The 18,198-nt window shown below is 43.8% G+C and overlaps 1 protein-coding gene across 1 annotated transcript in view; it reads left to right on the top strand.

Moving 5' to 3' along the window:
- LOC146064271 (putative cation-transporting ATPase 13A4) overlaps window positions 1-18,198 on the top strand; it is a 142,484-nt gene that overhangs the window by 43,242 nt on the left and 81,044 nt on the right. Inside the window, exons 7-12 of the mRNA XM_083177555.1 lie at window positions 778-912; window positions 999-1,071; window positions 8,081-8,212; window positions 11,142-11,312; window positions 12,288-12,445; window positions 15,087-15,275. Coding sequence (XP_083033681.1) covers window positions 778-912; window positions 999-1,071; window positions 8,081-8,212; window positions 11,142-11,312; window positions 12,288-12,445; window positions 15,087-15,275 — 858 coding nt within the window. The remainder of the gene's footprint in view (window positions 1-777; window positions 913-998; window positions 1,072-8,080; window positions 8,213-11,141; window positions 11,313-12,287; window positions 12,446-15,086; window positions 15,276-18,198) is intronic.

Genomic DNA, 18,198 nt, shown 5'->3' with positions numbered 1-18,198 from the left:
AATACAGACAAGGAAAAAATCCTGACAAGGTCAGAATCCCGACATTTAAAATCCCGACAAGGTCAAAATACCGACATATAGAATGTATAGGTGAAAAAGTCAACATGACTTTCCGTCGACAGGTGCGAGGTCGACATGGATTTTTTTCACTGTTTTTTGACCCGAATGTCAACACAGTCGACATGGACACAGTTGGAAGTGAACTGCAGCCCCTCGCATCGCTCGCAACGCTTCGGGCATGGTGCCTCGCTACGCACATGTCGGGTCAAAAAACAGTGAAAAAAACCCATGTCGACCTTGCGACCTGTCGGCTGAAAGTCATGTTGACTGTTTCAACTGTATATTCTATATGTTAGTGTTTTGGCCTTGTCGAGATTTTAAATGTCGGGATTTTAAATGTCAGTATTTTGACCCATTCGGGATTTTGACCCTGTCGGGATTTTGACTGCATCCCTTTCCTATATATATATTTTCTATCAGACTGTTTACCAAGGTTACAGAGGTGGAACTGCCATTGGTGCAGCAGGTCCACATCTGTCCCTGTCACCCTCTTCCTGTCACCCACTATTTTTCCCTTTTACACTCTGCATCCCCCTGCCTCTCCCATAACCCTCTGCCTCTCCCTCTCACACACTTGAGTTTGAGTGGAGGAGGGGAGCCCACATTATATTTTTGCACCTGGGCCCACAACCACAAGTTCCACCACTGCATGGTTTTATGACACAATAAATTTTCTACCATGTTTCTGTTATTACTCATGTTTCCATTGTTTTACAGGTTTTCAATCCATTTTATGTTTTTCAAGTGTACTCTTTAAGTATGTGGATAGCTAACTCATACATCGAATACAGCATAGCTATTTTGTTGATGACCCTCATTTCTATTGTTGCAACCGTGTACAATCTGAGAGTGGTACGTATCTGTACGACAGATATATTCTTTAATTGCTGCACAAAGTGGGATATTACTAAGATGTTTCTGTTTCCACTCTCCCCTAGCAATCTGTGAAGCTGCACAAAATGTCAGCATCCTATAACAGCATTATGGTTACCGTACTTCATAAAAATGGAGGTAAAAGTGCAAGATACATGACATATACATTTTCTGTTATAGTAGTTAGAAAAAATGTTTTACAGTAGAAAACTTCTGTGTTCTGGAAAGGGATACTATAGTATAAAGAGATAACAGACTTTGGGGGAAAATTACTTACTGTAATGCTACAATGGGCTACCGCCATCTCTGAATAGCGGTAGCCCCGGGACCCACTACGATGCTGTTCGATGTTGATACATTGGGCATCTATGTATTCCCCATAGTAACCTAAGGGGCATGCAGCCACAAGCGGAGCAGGAGGGATTGTAGCAGGGACTGGAGATTCCCTCTCACAGACATTGTGGTGAGACTTAACCCCTTGGGTGGTGGGTTTTGCTGGGGCAGGACAAACCTACCAGGGCAGGTTTGTCCTGCCCCAGCAAAACCCACCACAGAATGCTGGAAGCCGCCCCCCCCCCCCTTGCCTCCGCTCCGGCGTTAGTACACCGGAGCTTCCCTGCTGCCACTCTCACCCCTCAGCCGCATGTCACATTCAGCAGTGACGTCGGCGGCAGGCTGGGGGATGTTCGCGGCTCGGGAGGACTCGGGTGTCTGAGCGCTCCCGAGTCCCCCCGAGCCGCGCCGACCATACCGATGGATCGCCGGAGCAAAGGTGACGGGGGGGGGGGGGGACTGGGGTAATCTGGGGGGAGGCTGTGTGTACTCCAGAGGTGCTGCGCCAGTGGTGCACACCTGGACACCACTGGCGCACACCTTTTCTATATTAGTGGTATGCCTGGAAATTTTCCGGGACAGCCCGCTGCGGCAGCGCAGCTGAGCACGAAAAATTTCCGGGCATACCACTCAAGGGGTTAATATTTGCGGCTAACCCCTGATACTGTGTGTATTCTGGAAATTAGCCGCAAATATTATATGGTAAATGGGCCCCTTTGTCTATCTGTCTGCCTATCTCTGTCTTTCACTGGAACTTTATTACAAAGGGGCCTGTCCATTACTCAACTGGGTATGGATCATTAGGTCACCAGCATTATGGTCGACAAGCATTAGGTCAACATGCATTTAGGGCAGCACAAGTTAAGGTAGACAGGTAGGAAGGTCAACATGACTTTAGGTCGATATGGGTAAGGTCAACAGGGTCATTAGGTCAACATTGGTAAGGTCTATTTTGAAAAAGTTTATATTTTTATTTCTTCTTAACCAGATGTCAAAATAGTCAACATAAACACTAAAACATAGAACCGCGTCCCCTCGCTTCAGGCACACTATTTTATTCTCCCACCACGCCCTAGTGGAGGGTAGGGCAGGAAATACAGCTTGTCGGCACATGTTGTGTCGACATGGACACCAAAACGTGGCTCGCCATGCTCCCGGCACAGTGCCTCACTACACCCGGTGCACTATTTTATTCTCCCACCATGCCCTAGTGAATGGTAGGGCATGAAATAGCACATTTTGGCTCAAAAACAACCCATGTCAAACGAATGACCCTGTCGACCTTACCCATGTCAACCTTAAGTCATGTCGACCTTCTTGCATGTCGAACGTAAGTCATGTTGACTTAAATGCATGTCGACCTAATGCTTGTTGACCATCATGCTGGTGACCCAATGACCGTATCCCACTCAACTTTTGCATTCATTTAAAGGTTTTAGGAAGATCATTTCTTTATGATAAGGGTACAGATATCAGAAATATCTTCATATATTCACTAGCAAAATTATTCTCACAGCTTTCTACAAGTACTGCAAAATTTGCACATTTCCAAAAATCCAAAAAGCTTAGCTCTATGGATCTAGGACCCATAGCGAACACCATCTGTGGATGGCTTTAGCCATTTTAGCCACCATAGCCTAAAGTCCACAATACTGCATCACAAGGGGGCATACACACACATTGCGATATTTGCCTGTGTTCTAAGCACAGATCTCGGTACTTGTTTCCTATCTGGGCGCCCATCGCGGGGATCGCGGGCATCACGGCCAGTACATTAACGGTTGCGACGCGATGCCCGCGATCCCCGCGATTTCCCATAGGGTTCAATGTTAAATTGAGTGCTGGCCGTTATTTTACATTCAATGCTTCAATGGCCGCGATTTGGCCATAGGAATCAATGTTAAATGAGCCTTTTCATACCCCCACTATCCATGTCAGCATGGAGTTGAGAATAGAATAGTGTGGCGAGCGCAGCGAGCCACCGAGCCCGAAGCGTGGCGAGCGCAGCGAGCCACCGAGCCCGAAGCGTGGCGAGCACAGCGAGCCCCGCGAGGGGACGCGGATACCTGTGAAGCCCGCGTAGGGCTGCGTTTACCTGTGAAGGTATCCGCGTCCCCTCGCGGGGCTCGCTGCGCTCGCCACGCTTCGGGCTCGGTGGCTCGCTGCGCTCGCCACACTATTCTATTCTCAACTCCATGGTGACATGGATAGTGGGGGTATGAAAAGGCCCATTTAACATTGATTCCTATGGCCAAATCGCGGCCATTGAAGCATTGAATGTAAAATCGCGGGCAGCACTAAATTTAACATTGAACCCTATGGGAAATCGCGGGCATCGCGTCGCGGCCGTTAATGTACTGGCTGCGATGCCCGCGATCCCCGCGATTTCTTTTCCCGCGACGCCCGCGATGGAGATCGTGGGCGCCCAGTTAGGAAACAAGTACCCAGATCTCTCCACGTGTACACCCCATAGCGGTGTCTATGCACGGTCCTGCACGTCGCTATTGCTGGCTCAGATCTTGTGTGCAAGCAAGCACAATGTCCCTTAACAGGGTTTTTTTTGCTTAAAGTTTAGCACATATTGCTTAGCACACATTGCTATGTGTGTATTGGCGATCTAGACACCGCAAAGGTCAAGGGAAATCGGTTAACCTAAATGCTTAATACACATCGCTAAGCACTAATTTCAACATATGCAGGGGCCTAATGTCCCGTGGGATTAATCTTTGCCTAGGATAAATGAAGAAACTTAAAGTAACTTTTAAACAAGAAAGTCTTTTGCTGCAATCAATTAAAGTACTGTACAAATGAAAAAGATAGGTAGATATACATATGTCATAGGAATATTACTGTTACTCCCACATGATTTTCTCAGATCACAAAGCCTGTGTCAGGAGTCACCATGCAAACCCCTGACCATTGGTTCCCAGGCCAAATCCCCGAACATCGGTTCCCACACCAACAACCTGACCATCGTCCCAAACATTTATATTGAGAACATGTAGCTTACTCTTCGGGTCCTAGACAGTTACAGGGAGACCTAGGTAGAGGGCCACGGCCTGCCTATCGGTAGCAGCAAAAACCATATCCCCTTGCGAGGTTCCCTTGAAAAGACCTTCAATGGGTTAGATTTTGTGCCTCTGTTCTGAGTTTCTGACAATTCCCCAATACTGTCTGTGCCTCCTTGTTCGAGCATCTAATTATCCTGTTATACCTCACTTTATCAGTATATTCATCCAATATACCTATAGAGCCATCCTCATCTATATCTTTAATAGGATTAAGTGCGCCAGAGCTGTCGGACTGTCCTCTGCTAATCTTCTACTGTATTGTTCTATGTATTGTATTTCAGCTGAGAACAATATATGATAATAAGCCTTGACTTGCCATGGCTCACCAGAGAAGGCTAGTTGAAGACGGCAACATCTGTATCTCTTACCTCCCTTTTCAAATATCTACCACTGGCCCAGTGAGGTCACATTAGGGAACACAAGTTCACCCAGACCTGACAGCCTGAAAGCATGTTTTCTTACTCCAAGCAGTTAGAGATACAGCTCCAGGCCTCCACATAAAATTAGGCAGCATGATGATCACCAGACAGAGACCAACTGACCACCTGGTTGGCCATAAATCATAAGTATTAAAATTGAGTTTCTATTTTACACATTTGTACAATCTTTGTACTGTTATATATTTAGGGAGACACCTAGCCTTTAGTGTATGGGTTCTACATGCCTACATGGCATTGGCCTCACCTCCCCAACTTCCCATAATAGGTCTTTAATCTGGCCCTGACCCCAAGTATAAGTATGATGTGTGTGTGTGACATCCTTGGATTTTATCTGTTACCAAATTAATTTCTAATGTCATGTACTTAAATATCAATGGCATAAAAATATATATCTATATCTATATAAGCTCCATCTTGCAGCTTTATACAAGACTAGTGAATAAATGGAAATGGTATCACCTGTATAACTTTAGCTGATTTGTCCCTTCATCTCCTGTCCCTTGTTACTTATTTTCGTCTTGTTGCTACCACATGCATATAACACCTACAGTAATATGCACATCACACATGGTAAGAGTTGGAGTGTGTTCTGTGCAATTTACATATGATGTTAGGGCAGTGGTGTCAGCAACTGCAGGGGTGACACCAAAATGCCAGCCCCTCCATGGTGACAGAAGCCTGGTGCTGCCCTGTAATGTTACGTGTAGCACTCCTGTCACATTGTAGCAGCCGACAGTGCAGCCAGACAGTCTCTGATGGCAACCCATCTTCTCCGGGACGCCCTGAGTTATAAAAACAGAGGTCGGACGACAAAGCTATGTACCTTCCCACAGGTTTTTTTCTTCCTGAGCTAATTCAATCCAAATATGTTGACTCTCTTTTTTCTCCATTTCTGTGTTCTAAAAAATAAAGTAAAAAATAGTTATTCCTAACCTATATATAGAACAAGTATTGTAGTGTTATTGTTTTCAGCAGCTGAATATATAGGCTATGGCACTCCCAAACTGCTAATCATACTTTGGTCATTGCCTTCATTTCACACAGTTGTTACAAGCTGCAGCCACAGCTTTTTTTCTGTTTGTCTTGTCTTTGTTGTTTGTACCAACATGCTAGGTTTTTGGATGTATCCCTTGTTGTAGAAAACCTGGTATTGGGGTCCCTTGACCCCTCGTAAAGAAGGGGGTACTGTTACAAGCCGCCTCTGGTGGGTCTGTGTAAATGCAGCCTGACTCTTGTATTTGTTACGTGTGCAGTTTCACCTGTCACATAATTAGGCAATTAGCACTTTGCCTTCTGTGTCAGGCTGCTCACCTGCAGTGACTTTCCTCATTAAGGGGGCTTGTCCATTCTAGCTCTTTTGATTGGATATTGCTCCCTATATTACCCAGTCTGCCCTAAGCTCTGTGCTGGTTATACAGCTTGTTTCTAGCTATTGCAGCAGATCACATTCAGTCTTTCCTGACTAACCCTGATCCTACTAGTCCTGTACTATCCTGACTATCCTGTGATACTCTAAGATTGCTATTTCCCTGCAAGTGGCTGTTCCTGGGTGTTCCGGCCTATAGTGGCTTTGTTAAGAGCTTCTATTTATGTACCTGTGTTTTCACCCATTTGTCTGTCTGTAACCAGAACTGCCTCACAGTGTGGACCTGCTGAATTTCTGTCTGTGTTGCTAGTAGTGTCTATTCTGCTACTGGAGCCTGTCTGTCTGATTGTTTACCGGTACTGTGGCGCTATTAGCAATTACTTACGCATTCCAGCCCTGCTTGTCTATGTGCCTGTAGCCGGTATTGCTTGCATTCCAGTTCTGTTCGTTTGTCTGCTCACATTGTCCTCAGGTGCTACAGCAACTGCATTGTTAAACATCTTGCCATTGTGGTTCACTACCCTGTACTTATAACATCTATTGTATAGTGACTCAAGTGTGCACCATCTGCTGTAGTGGTCCCGTGTTAGCCGCACACAGTGTACTAAGTGTCTATTGTTTGTCCTGTGTGTCTGGTCCTTCCTTTTTTGTCCTAGTATGACTCCAGTCCTGTATTTGCCTTGCCCAGCCTCCTGTAGCAGTCTTGTCCCTCTGTTAGAGCTGGCGGCACCGGAGTGGGGGCTGACCTAATACACCCTCACAAACAAGGCTGTTATAGGTGAAGCCTTTGCCTGCAGAAGGCTTTAAGGACTGCTGGGCAAGTGCATCAGCGCCACCTATACCAACCTGGTGGCAACCGTAAAAACAGTGACTAATAACACTAACGAGGCAGCACTTCCGAGGCAGGAATTTGCTCAAACATTTCATTTTGTTTTGTACTTGCGTCAGGTTAACAGAACATTTGAAACAGTAACATTATATGGGAACACCTTAACCATATGTATAGGTTTCTAAGTTTTGATTGTTACCCCCTTTGTTTTCTCTATTCGGCTCAGTGTTCTTCCTTCTACTGTATATATTTTATTTTCTCTGTGCAGTATTTCTTCTTATGTCTCACTATGGGTGGGATGTACTAAATGGAAAATGAGGTAAAACGGGGGTTTTATCGCATTTTCCTATGTACCAATACCCGTCTGCCCCGTCTTCGCCTGGCAGGGTATCGCCACCCTCTGGGTGGCGATACCCTATAAAAGCCTATGGGCCTCTATCGCTGCCCGCTGTCCGCGCGCCCCCCCCCTCCCGTCCTCCTTTGATCTCCCCCAGCAGGTGTCACAGCGGGGAGGACATCCGGCTGCAGGGGGGAGGAGGAAAAGTAGGGGGACACTGACAGCCGCCAGGTTGTGACGGAGACCCCCGCAGACCACATCACAGGTATCGTGGAGGTCTCTGTCACCGCAACCCGATGCTAGCCGCATATGTTAGTACATATGCGGCAGCATCGCAGCGGCTGTCAGGTGAAGGGCGGTGATGTATATTAATACATCCCGCCCTAAGACTCATATTGGGCTAGAAATTAATTATATTGAATCTTTTTTATATAAGTAATTCCTGACAGTTTTCCATGAAAAAAAAATACCAGTACACAGAAAAGAGGCATGGGTACTCATCTAAAGTTACAAGTTGATACAATGGTTTAGAGTAGCATCGACACTTTGGATACAGCAAGTGTTCACAGCAAGTGTTTTTCTTTATTCATTTCTGGAATTAATTATGAGTTTAAAATTAGACCTCTGAATACTACCACAAAAATACACTTCTGTCAATTGACACATACTTCTAGGAGATATACTTTTACATTACCAGAAATGTCATCTCTCTATTAAGTTGTTTATTAATCAATAAATTAAATTATTCTGTGCAATTCCCATTATATACAGAACTTGAAGAAGTGCAATCTCAGTCCTTAGTTCCTGGAGATGTTATCGTTGTTGGTGGAACAAAGCTGTTTTTACCATGTGATGCTATTTTACTTAGCGGAGGATGCACAGTGAATGAAGCAATGTTAACAGGTAATTTCACTTTCTAGTTCTATAAACAAATCTTATGTTATAGATGTACAGTAATGTGAAGATCCATACAGGAGTGACAGCAAACGGCTTTTTAAATTTGAAGTTGCTGACTGATACTCATCTATGCTATGTCATTGTCAAGCTGATAGTGTGACACTTAGTGTTGTGTCATGACTAGTTCTAGTAGGGGAGGTTGCCAATACATGATTTTCACTCCTACTAAGATTAGCAGGGGTACCATGAACTTTTTTTTATATACTTGTCCTGCATTCAACAGCCTTTCATGTGGCTACGACATGGTCCAATACTTAATCCTAGAAGTCTTAAACTCACCATTGGGTATCCCCAGGCCAACACTCTAAAACCATCACATAAAACAATAACTTAACCTTAACTTATCTAATAGCTTAACCTAAAATAAAGACACAGGCACAAAGTGCTGGCGTTTCAAAAGAATGTCAAAATTTATTTTGACAGTTAACTATATATAACTATAAATGGTGGCAGCACCAAAGAACGGTCATTATAGGAAAGTGGGGGTTAAACCTCATCATGCATACCATCGCTGGTGATCACTCTCCCTACACAACCACCCGGGCAGATGGTATGGCTATCCCCCGTGCATAAGCATGGCCCATGACAATCTATGTCAAGGGAGAGTGCACCCCACTATCTACATACACACAGATCTATTAGAGATGACCATTCTTTACCACTGCCGAAGAAGAAAAATAGGGAAGGGTGGGTGGGGCTTCCTGAGACAGAGGCAGATCACACTAACTCGTGATCATTCCTAACCCTTCTAAGCCCTCCCCCCTGTTCTGATAGGCCTTGTGCCCATCCTCATTAAAATAACAAGTGACAGCTAGCAAGTGCAGCCTGCAGGCACCCTTCTGTGGTTTATGTCAGCCTCAGTGCTTATTCAGCATTCGGTGTCTCTATAGCAATTGTAGGCTATGTGTCTCTTTCAAAAATATTAGAAAAGTTGTAGACACACTCACACAAATTATTTCCTGCCCTTACTGATTTCTCCAGATTATACTGACATTATCCAGGGATTAAAGTGTTCCTGGAGAGGTGGCGGAACTCATTTCCACTGACATCAACCCCCTCCCATTAGGTGGAGCCTTTGCCAGCAAACTATACATTTGTGACCTATCTCCCATACTTATCAAGGGATACTAGTGCCAAAAAATTACACCACACAGTTGCACAATCATATTAACATTACACCACATGTAGTGCACATGTAGTGCTCCTGGTTCATGCTCCTTATTCACACAGTATTGCCCCTTATTCAAGTTATGCTAAACAGTAGTACTCCTTACGCTATGCATAATGCCCGCAGTAGTGCCCCTTAAACATAGGGGGAAAATTACTAAGATGTGTTTTCTACTTCACATGTGATGTTGCTATGGGCAACCAATCAGAATCTACTTCTTATTTATTTAGCACCCTCTGGAAGATAGTAGACAGGATCTGATTGGTTGCCCATAGTAACATCACATGTGAAGTAGAATACACATCTTAGTAAATTTCCCCCATAATGCCTACAATAGTGCTGCTTATACACATCTCTGCTTCTGTCACTCACTGCCTATGTCCCTTCAGCAGCTCCCTGTCCTGTGTCCCTCCATCAGCAACCCCACCTCTCTGAAGGCGGGATGTATTAAAATACATGGCCGCCCCTCGCTGCACCACCGCAGCGATGCTAGTACATATGTACTAACATATGCGACTAGCTTCACATTTTGCTAGGGGGAGGAAGAGTTTGACATAGGACTGGGTTGAGATCTGCGATCTGTGGCGAGTGGCGATAAGAAGCCCATACTCTTATATAGAAGCCCATACACTTCAAAGGTAGCGATACCCTATCCAGCAAAAACCCGGCGGCCGGTTCTTAGTACATTTGAAAATGCGGTAAAACGCCGAAAAATTGGGGTTTTACCGCATTTTCCCCTTAGTACATCCCACCCTGTGTCCCCCATTCCCCTCTAACCTTGTCTTCAGCATGCACAGAGCCTGCTTCTCTGTGTCTCTTCTTCACTTCAGTGACGTTGGCAGCATGACCTCACATATGACGTGCTTGAAAAGAAAGCCCAGTGCAGACTGTGGTGGTGGAACTCGCAGCGTGGCTAGTGCAGCGAGCCCGCAAGTGGCTTCTTTGCGCTGGCCCCCCCCCCCCCCCTGTCAGAGCACCGGCAGTCGGGATCCCCACTGTCAGAGCCCCATACCGCACCTGACTTTAATGGCCTTCGAAACTTTAAACAGGAATTCCATTATTTTTTGCGCTTGTTATAGACACTGTTCAATAAACTTTGTTCTCGCTTTCTAATTACAGGAACCTTTGGCACTTCAGTGCTTAAAATACAGAAATGCAGTGACTTCTGTATTCGCATACTGAAACTGAATAAGGGCCATAGAGTATAATGTTAACCAGTGGCGGTTTTTACCTATGGGCTGCAGCCCCCTATGGGCTGCAGCCCGCTCAGGTAAGATTCCCACTGTTCCCTGCCTAAGTGAAGTCAGATGCAGTCTGTAAAACTGCTCTGGCTTCACTGTGACTGGCAATGACTTCTATTGGAAGTCCGACCTGCCAGTCACCCAAGGCAGTCCCATTGGGAAGTGTTCCTCTGGGACACCTCTACATGGGCTGCTGGGCGGCCCATAAAAACCACACATGTGCAGTACAAGGACGATGCTGCGCATGCGCCGGACCCTGAATATGCTTCTGGGGGCTGCTGCAAAAGCATAGAGGCTGGGGGCCAGCGCATGCACAGTACCGAAGAAGCTACCGTGGTGGGGACCACGAGCACAGCGGCAGTGGAGGGGGGCACATCACGTCAACCCCATCCTCTGCAGAGGTAAGAGCTGCCACTTATGTGAACTACTTTCTATCGATTTACTAATAAAATGTTTTAAATTTAAGGAGAAAGTATTCCAGTGACAAAGACCACACTACCTAATATAAACAATTGCATCCCATGGATGACACACAGCGGTGATGATTATAAGAGACATATTCTCTTTTGTGGAACTGAGGTCATCCAGACCAAGGGCAGTGGTCAAGATCTAGTGAAAGCTGTTGTCCTACAAACTGGTGGGTATTACTGTTCTAACAATTAGTTACATGTACAGTGAAGCACTTTGCTCTAACATCCGCTGCCCTACATCCCCGCACATCACCAGGCTTCGCATTCTTAATAACTGCATATGCTCCAACATATGTGATTATTTACACGCGATAAGAGCTGTCCCTTGTGATGCCGGGGCCGGCCGCGGGGCATGCTGGGAGGGATCCGTGATGGATCCCTCACACAGCGCTGCGGTAAGAAGCCAATAGGCGAGGGGGGGTTAGAGCATACAGAAATGTGGTAAAAACCCTGATAATGGGGTTTTACTGCATTTCTGCCTTAGAACATCCCGTCCTTCAAGAGACCTCGAGCGAGATGTACTAAGCCTTGAATCGTGATAAAATGGATAGTGATAAACCATCATCTCCTACCTGTCATTTTTCAAACCCATTATGTGACATGGCAGGTAGGTGCTGATTGGCTGGCAGTTTATCACTCTCCATTTTATCACTTTTCAAACTTAGTACATCTAAGCTTGAAAAGTGATAAAATACATAGTGATAAACTGCCACACTCAGGGGTTTATTTACTAAGATGGAGTTCTATTTCAGATGGGATGTTGCTATGGGCAACCAATTAGAATCTACTTTTTTATTTAGCACCTTCTAGAAAGATAGATCTGATTGGTTGCCCATAGCAACATCCCATCTGAAATAAAACTATCGCACCGTGTATGGGCACCTTAACACTGACCAAAAGTAATAGCCTCCAAAATCAGTGGCCATGGGATTTGCCAACCAAACTCAGAGGCTCTTTTAAAGGGGCAATTATTTACAAAGCAAAATCATACGTTGTAAATGACTGCCCCTTTAAAAACCCTTGGAAATCGTCTCACAACCCCGCATAGCCCCCAAACTTGGAGTCCATTACATTTGGCCACATGTCTTGATACTTAATAATGTAAATGTGCTATAATATAAATACTGTACATCTTTAATTAGGATTTAACACAGCAAAGGGAGACCTAGTGAGAGCCATTCTGTATAACAAGCCAGTCAATGTGAAGCTGCACAGAGATGCCCTCAGGTTCCTCCTGGGACTCGTGTGGATTGCTATATTTGGAGTTATCTATACAGCAATTGTCTACACAAAAAATGGGGTAAGTGCTCCAGTACATACAAATGAGTCCCTGCACATTGCACAGTATAAACACATAGGGCCAGATTTACTAAGCCTCAAAAGTGATAAAATGGAGAGTGAGAAACAGCCAGCCAATCAGCTCCGACCTGCCATGCCACAGACTGTGTTTGAAAAATGTCAGGCAGGAGCTGATTGGCTGGTTGTTTATCACTCTCTATTTTATCACTTTTGAAGCTTAGTACATCTGACCCATATATATCAGGCAAGGCTAGTCTTTCTCTGTGTCCCCTAAACTTTCGTAATGGAATGACGACAAACATATATGTAACTAGAAACATAACCTAGAAATAACACACACATTTGCAAATTAATATTTTTATGGTCTGAGATGCTCAGCAGAATACTGTGTTAGACAATATTTTGATTATTGGTTTTGGTACACAACGAACAAAACAAATAAGTACTTACAGTACCTGACTAGGACCCTTCCCTTACAGCTCCCTAACATTTTATTTGGGGGGGGGGTGTCAGATCTTGTAACCCGGGTGGACTCCTGCATAAGTTCTCCAGAAACAACGAGTTTCAACCTTAAAGTCTTCCTCAGGGTGTGTGGAGGCAAACACACTGTGTCCATACTTATGCCCTAATAAGGACCTCCCACCAATTTCCTGTTACTGAATACTGGAGAGATTAATCACGGAAAAAACAGGAAACCGGAAGTAGTCATGGGTTCCAAACCTCTGGAACGCATGTCCCTTCTGTTCATTTCTATTAAACCAACACTATAACTCAAAAGGGGAATATCATAAACAGAGGTATTCATACAGGTCACAGGGATAACCAGATTGTACATTCAACCCCTCGTCCAGACGTTTGAGACCCTTCTAGTCCCGGTCCTCAGTCTCGCCAATTTCGACGGATCAGGAAGTGACATATGCACTCCACACATCACTGCATTTGGAATGCATTGTCAGACCGGCATCCAGACCGGAAATGATGTGTGCGTTCCACCTATCCTAGCGTGTGGAACACACTGTAGGGGATCTAAACGTCCAGTGGATGCGTTCCATGGCCTGTCCGTAATTGGCAGGCAAGAGCCTGGAATTAAACATGTAATTCCTCATTAAGATTATTAATTAAAACCATCCTAATATATGGACATCATTTAAACTGCGTGAATAATTTAAATGTATGTGCAGAAAATTATAAAGTGCTATGTGCATATACATAATATATAAATAATGCTTGAAATAGGTTTATAAAAGGAATATGGAAATGAAGAAGGCGATACTTATATTTTAAAAAGACAAAATGTGAATGATCATAAATAATTTAAAGACATTTGGTTCCAGTGTGCCAATTTCATATATTAATTTAATTTCATATTTTGCTAATACGTGTTCGTTTCCTTTCACTCTCCAATTTCTTTCAACCTTTTTTATCCCTATTATCCTTTTTATGCCTTCTATTGAACAGTTGTGTTAATCTCTAAAATGTTTTGACACAGAATGGTTTTCATACCCTTTTTTAATATTTCTAAGGTGTTCGCCCCATCTTTATTTTATTTTTCTACTGGTTCGGCCAACATATTGTAAATTACAAGTGAATTGTAAAATATACACACAATTTGTACTATTGCACGTGATAAAATCTAGAATTTTAAAATTCAAACCGTTTGAAATTGATCAAAATTCTTCTAATCACCCGCTCGGGGGCAGCGACCCCAACCTGATGGGTGGGTAGTCAATGCAGTAGGTCGAGCGGATACCGCTTGTTAGGGTAGGCTTGATTACATATGCAGATTGTGTGGGGGGAGCTTAGTTAATTAGCCGTTCTTTCTGGGCCACCATTAATTAATTATTAATAAATTAATCTAGTTTAAAAGTGCTAAAATAAATCAGCTAACAATTTCTGCCAAACGTCTCCGAGTCTTTATTTAAGGTTTAGTTTGTAAGTTTTGAAATGTGAATGTATATACATGCTAGAGGTCACACACATCAGATGCTAGGATGTTTAGAATTACTTTCTGTTGGTTTACTGTAATTCCTATTTGATCCAGCAGCATCCAAGTGGGAGTGCGGATTTTTATTTTCTCTTTTTACAGTATTCCTTTGTTACACAGTAGCCCTTGTCTGCATATGGGATGTTCACTCTGTCCAGAATATGGATAGCTTTATGCACATGTTCAAAAATATGGAAACTGCTGTTCATGTAGCATATATTTAGTTAGTAAAGTTACAGGGTGACATTTAATAGACCGCGATAGTTTTGTTTTTTTGCGAATTTTAGCCACGAAATTTGTATTTTCGCACTTATTCCCGAAATAGGGTGCGCTAAGTCACGTAGTTTGCACATTTTGTGTGATCTCACACTTTCTTACTTGCCGGTTTTAATTTGCATTTTACTGGACCATACATTTCGGATAAGGGATACTCAACCTGTATCGAGATAAGCTCCCACGTATCCCTAATGACATAAAAACAATACTACAGTAGTTTCTTTTTTTTTTTTTTTTTTTGTGTGCCAACAGTTTTTACATTTTTATACTCGATATAATCAACTTTATTTGCTTTTGTGGTTTCAAAAATTTGGTCTAAAAAATGTACAGAAGTTATTTATGAAAATGAATTTACAATTTCCCCTATCTTTTTTACCCTTAGGCCAGTGTACATGACATAGTATTGATGTCATTTCTGATGCTAACTGTAGCGGTTAATGCAGCTCTTCCTGCTTCTATTACGCTGGGTCTTCTGTACGCTCAGACCAGGCTGAAGAAACTGGGCATTTTCTGCATCAGTCCTCAAAGGATTAATATAGCCGGGCAACTAAATCTCATATGTTTTGATAAAGTAAGTTTAATCTTGTACTGTGAATTAACACATTCCATAGACCATTTCCACCAGCTTGCACATGCCCTGCTGAGACTGCACTAAGCACATTCCTTTAGTTTTTATGGACTGGTTATTGCCAATTGGAAAGACTTTAATAATCATTGGGCAAATGTTTTTTTTTATTGGGGCTTGTGTATATAGAATGCCTCTTGATTGTGTCTGCTCTACAGGACTTAGCACATGTCATAAACAAGGGTAATAGTATAAGCAGTTTTGCCTAGCTCAAAAGCAAAGAGGGTATTCAGACAAATATAGCTTTGCATGTAGCAAATGGCGCAGGAATGCATGTACTGTGCTCATCATTTTAGCATCCTTTTCCAAAGTCGCGCCTTTTGAGCGGGCATCTGACTGTAAGAACTTACAGTCCCATAGGGTCATAATACTGGCACATGGGATCCTGTTTTTGAAGATGGTATGTTGCCCATAGCAACCAATCAGAATTGATTTCTTATTTAGCACCTTCTAGAAGATAATAGATAGAATCTGATTGGTTGACCATAGCAGCATCCAATCTTTAATGGAACTTTCTTAGTAAATTTACCCATGACAGTCAGAAAACTGACAGCGGAATCCCAACAGCCCGAATCTCTGGGGTAAGTGCCAGGGTTGAGGCTAGTGCTAGGCACTAGGGGAGGGTTTATATGCAGAAATGCCCCTTGGTGCACCTTTTGATGCTACCATCATATGTTATATGACATGGCTGGGACACTCCCATAGCATGCCCATACGACAGTGCACCTCTATAGGTCTGAACTGAAATCTCCCAGTCACCTGCTAGGAACACCCAATACATTTCTGAGATGTATGTATCCCCACATCTGTCACTGGGGTAAGTGACATCCCTGATATCATAACTGCTCATCCTCTTTTATCGAAAATTTAATTTTTTGCCATTCTTTGCCTATCAAACACAAACGATAATGGTCAATTGAAAAATCAAAATAAAAAAAAAGTTCAGACTGATACCATTGGAATGATAGCAGAAATGGTAAACATCAACATAAACTAATAAGAAAGACTTGCATCAAGGTCTTAACATGTCAGAAAGTTGTGCTAAGATGGCTTTTCACTGCCAAGCAGAAGGAAAATCAAAAATGTATTTGTATAAATATTTTAGAACAAATTCAAGTGGATTCCAAATGTTTACAATAAACCTGTGAATAAAGATGGATCTTACAGTACAATCCTGAGACAAAATGTCCATGCCCTGGAAACCACCATCATCACCAAAAATGAGCAACTCCAAAAACACAAAGACACTATAATTGTTTTCTATGATATCAAAAATGTGATTTTGGAAGACAGGGTGCAAAAATGCACAACAGCCAAACAACATGACTACAGAAATGCTGGAGAGGTGTGTGTACACATGGTGTGATATTGTCTTACAATTTTGACTATACCGATAGAGCCACACTCATCTAGCCTGCCTATGGCGTTTGGCCCCCAACTCTCCACAGCACGCCTAGTTGCGCGGCAGCACAATAAGTAGCACAGCTTGGCATTTGGCATTATTGGATGAGTGCCATACCAGCGATCATCCACCAGATGTCACTTTTTAAAATCACCACTGAGCATGCGTCAGATGTCAAATGCAAAGCTATAGCGAAAGAATGCATAATGCGTGTCCATGCAATGTCCATTGAAATGCATTGTAGCGCAATAACTACTTTTACTGTACTGTTTAGTATGTTAGATAGAAAAAAATGCGCTAATGATTATATGTTAATTATAAAAAGTGAGTGGTACATGTAAAGGAAATATTTGTTAAAATAATGTTTATACCCTTTTGGGGAATAGTTGGGGGTTTTAAGAACAAATTAGCACAAACCGGTAATCTGCCCTATCTTACCCTATGTGAGCTCTGTACCATGTCTCCAGGATGGCATTAGATGGTATTGAGGATAGGAGTCCCTGTTTCCAAGAAGTCCTCCAGCGCAGAGACTGGCTGAACCCCGTGACAGCTGGTACACTGATCCTCCTTCGGAGCCGATAAAAGAGATCAGTGTCACTGTAGGTGTGGCAGGGGTCCGTCGCAGTAGCGCACGCGGGGGGGGGGGGGGGTTTCTGAGTACCCAGAAACCCCCCCAAGAATCTATGCTCCTTTACTATCCATGCCCCTACTGGTTGCCTTTAGTAACCAGGTGGTGAATGGAGCATTCCACCGTGCCCGAAGCGTGGCGAGCGGAGCGAGCCCGCGAGGGTCCGTTTGGGACCCTTCTTCCGACCTTGTTCTGCCTCTCTCCACCCCCTCTCCTCCCTGAGGTCCTTTAGCCCAACACAATTTAGACCTAACCATGCCAAAACCCTCGCCTAGGCACGCTGGCACAATGGATGAGTGTGGCTTCATTTGAATAGTCTAAATTGCATAGAAAGTTAGCCAAAATCGCACAATGTTAACCCTGCCTGAGATACTGACGTGCAGCCCTGTGAGATCGGTATCGCATGGATAAATAGACTGTTAAGGCAAGCCAACTTTGATTGTTGCTTGTAATGTATTTGGCCATAGTCCAAGTAGTGCATACAGTAGTCAAAATCTCAAGTGAAGATAGGAGGTCATTCTGATTTGATCGCTCCCCTGCGCGTTCGAACATCATAATCATTTATGCGCATGTGCAGCCGCTTTGTGAGAGTGGGTATGGCAAATTGATTACCAGCCAGCCTGTTCGTACCTAGTAGTGCGGGCGGGGTGCATGTGTCCGCACACTGCAGTCGTGCCCATGGGAACGCCCAGTGTTTCATGGGTGTTCCCATGAAAATGCTGGATGCTTCCATGGAAATTCGCCCATGAAAATTTAATGCGGGTGTGGGGGGAGGTGAGCTGATGTCAGCTGCCCGCCCTCTTCCCATACAGCGATGCCACAGACCTAAGACACCAGAG

This window comes from Crinia signifera, chromosome 3 (genome assembly GCF_055691185.1).
Source record: "Crinia signifera chromosome 3, ASM5569118v1, whole genome shotgun sequence".
Classification (NCBI taxonomy): Eukaryota; Metazoa; Chordata; class Amphibia; order Anura; family Myobatrachidae; genus Crinia; species Crinia signifera.
The sequence above is the reverse complement of the archived record's forward strand: the minus strand, read 5'-3'. Positions and strand labels throughout refer to the sequence as shown.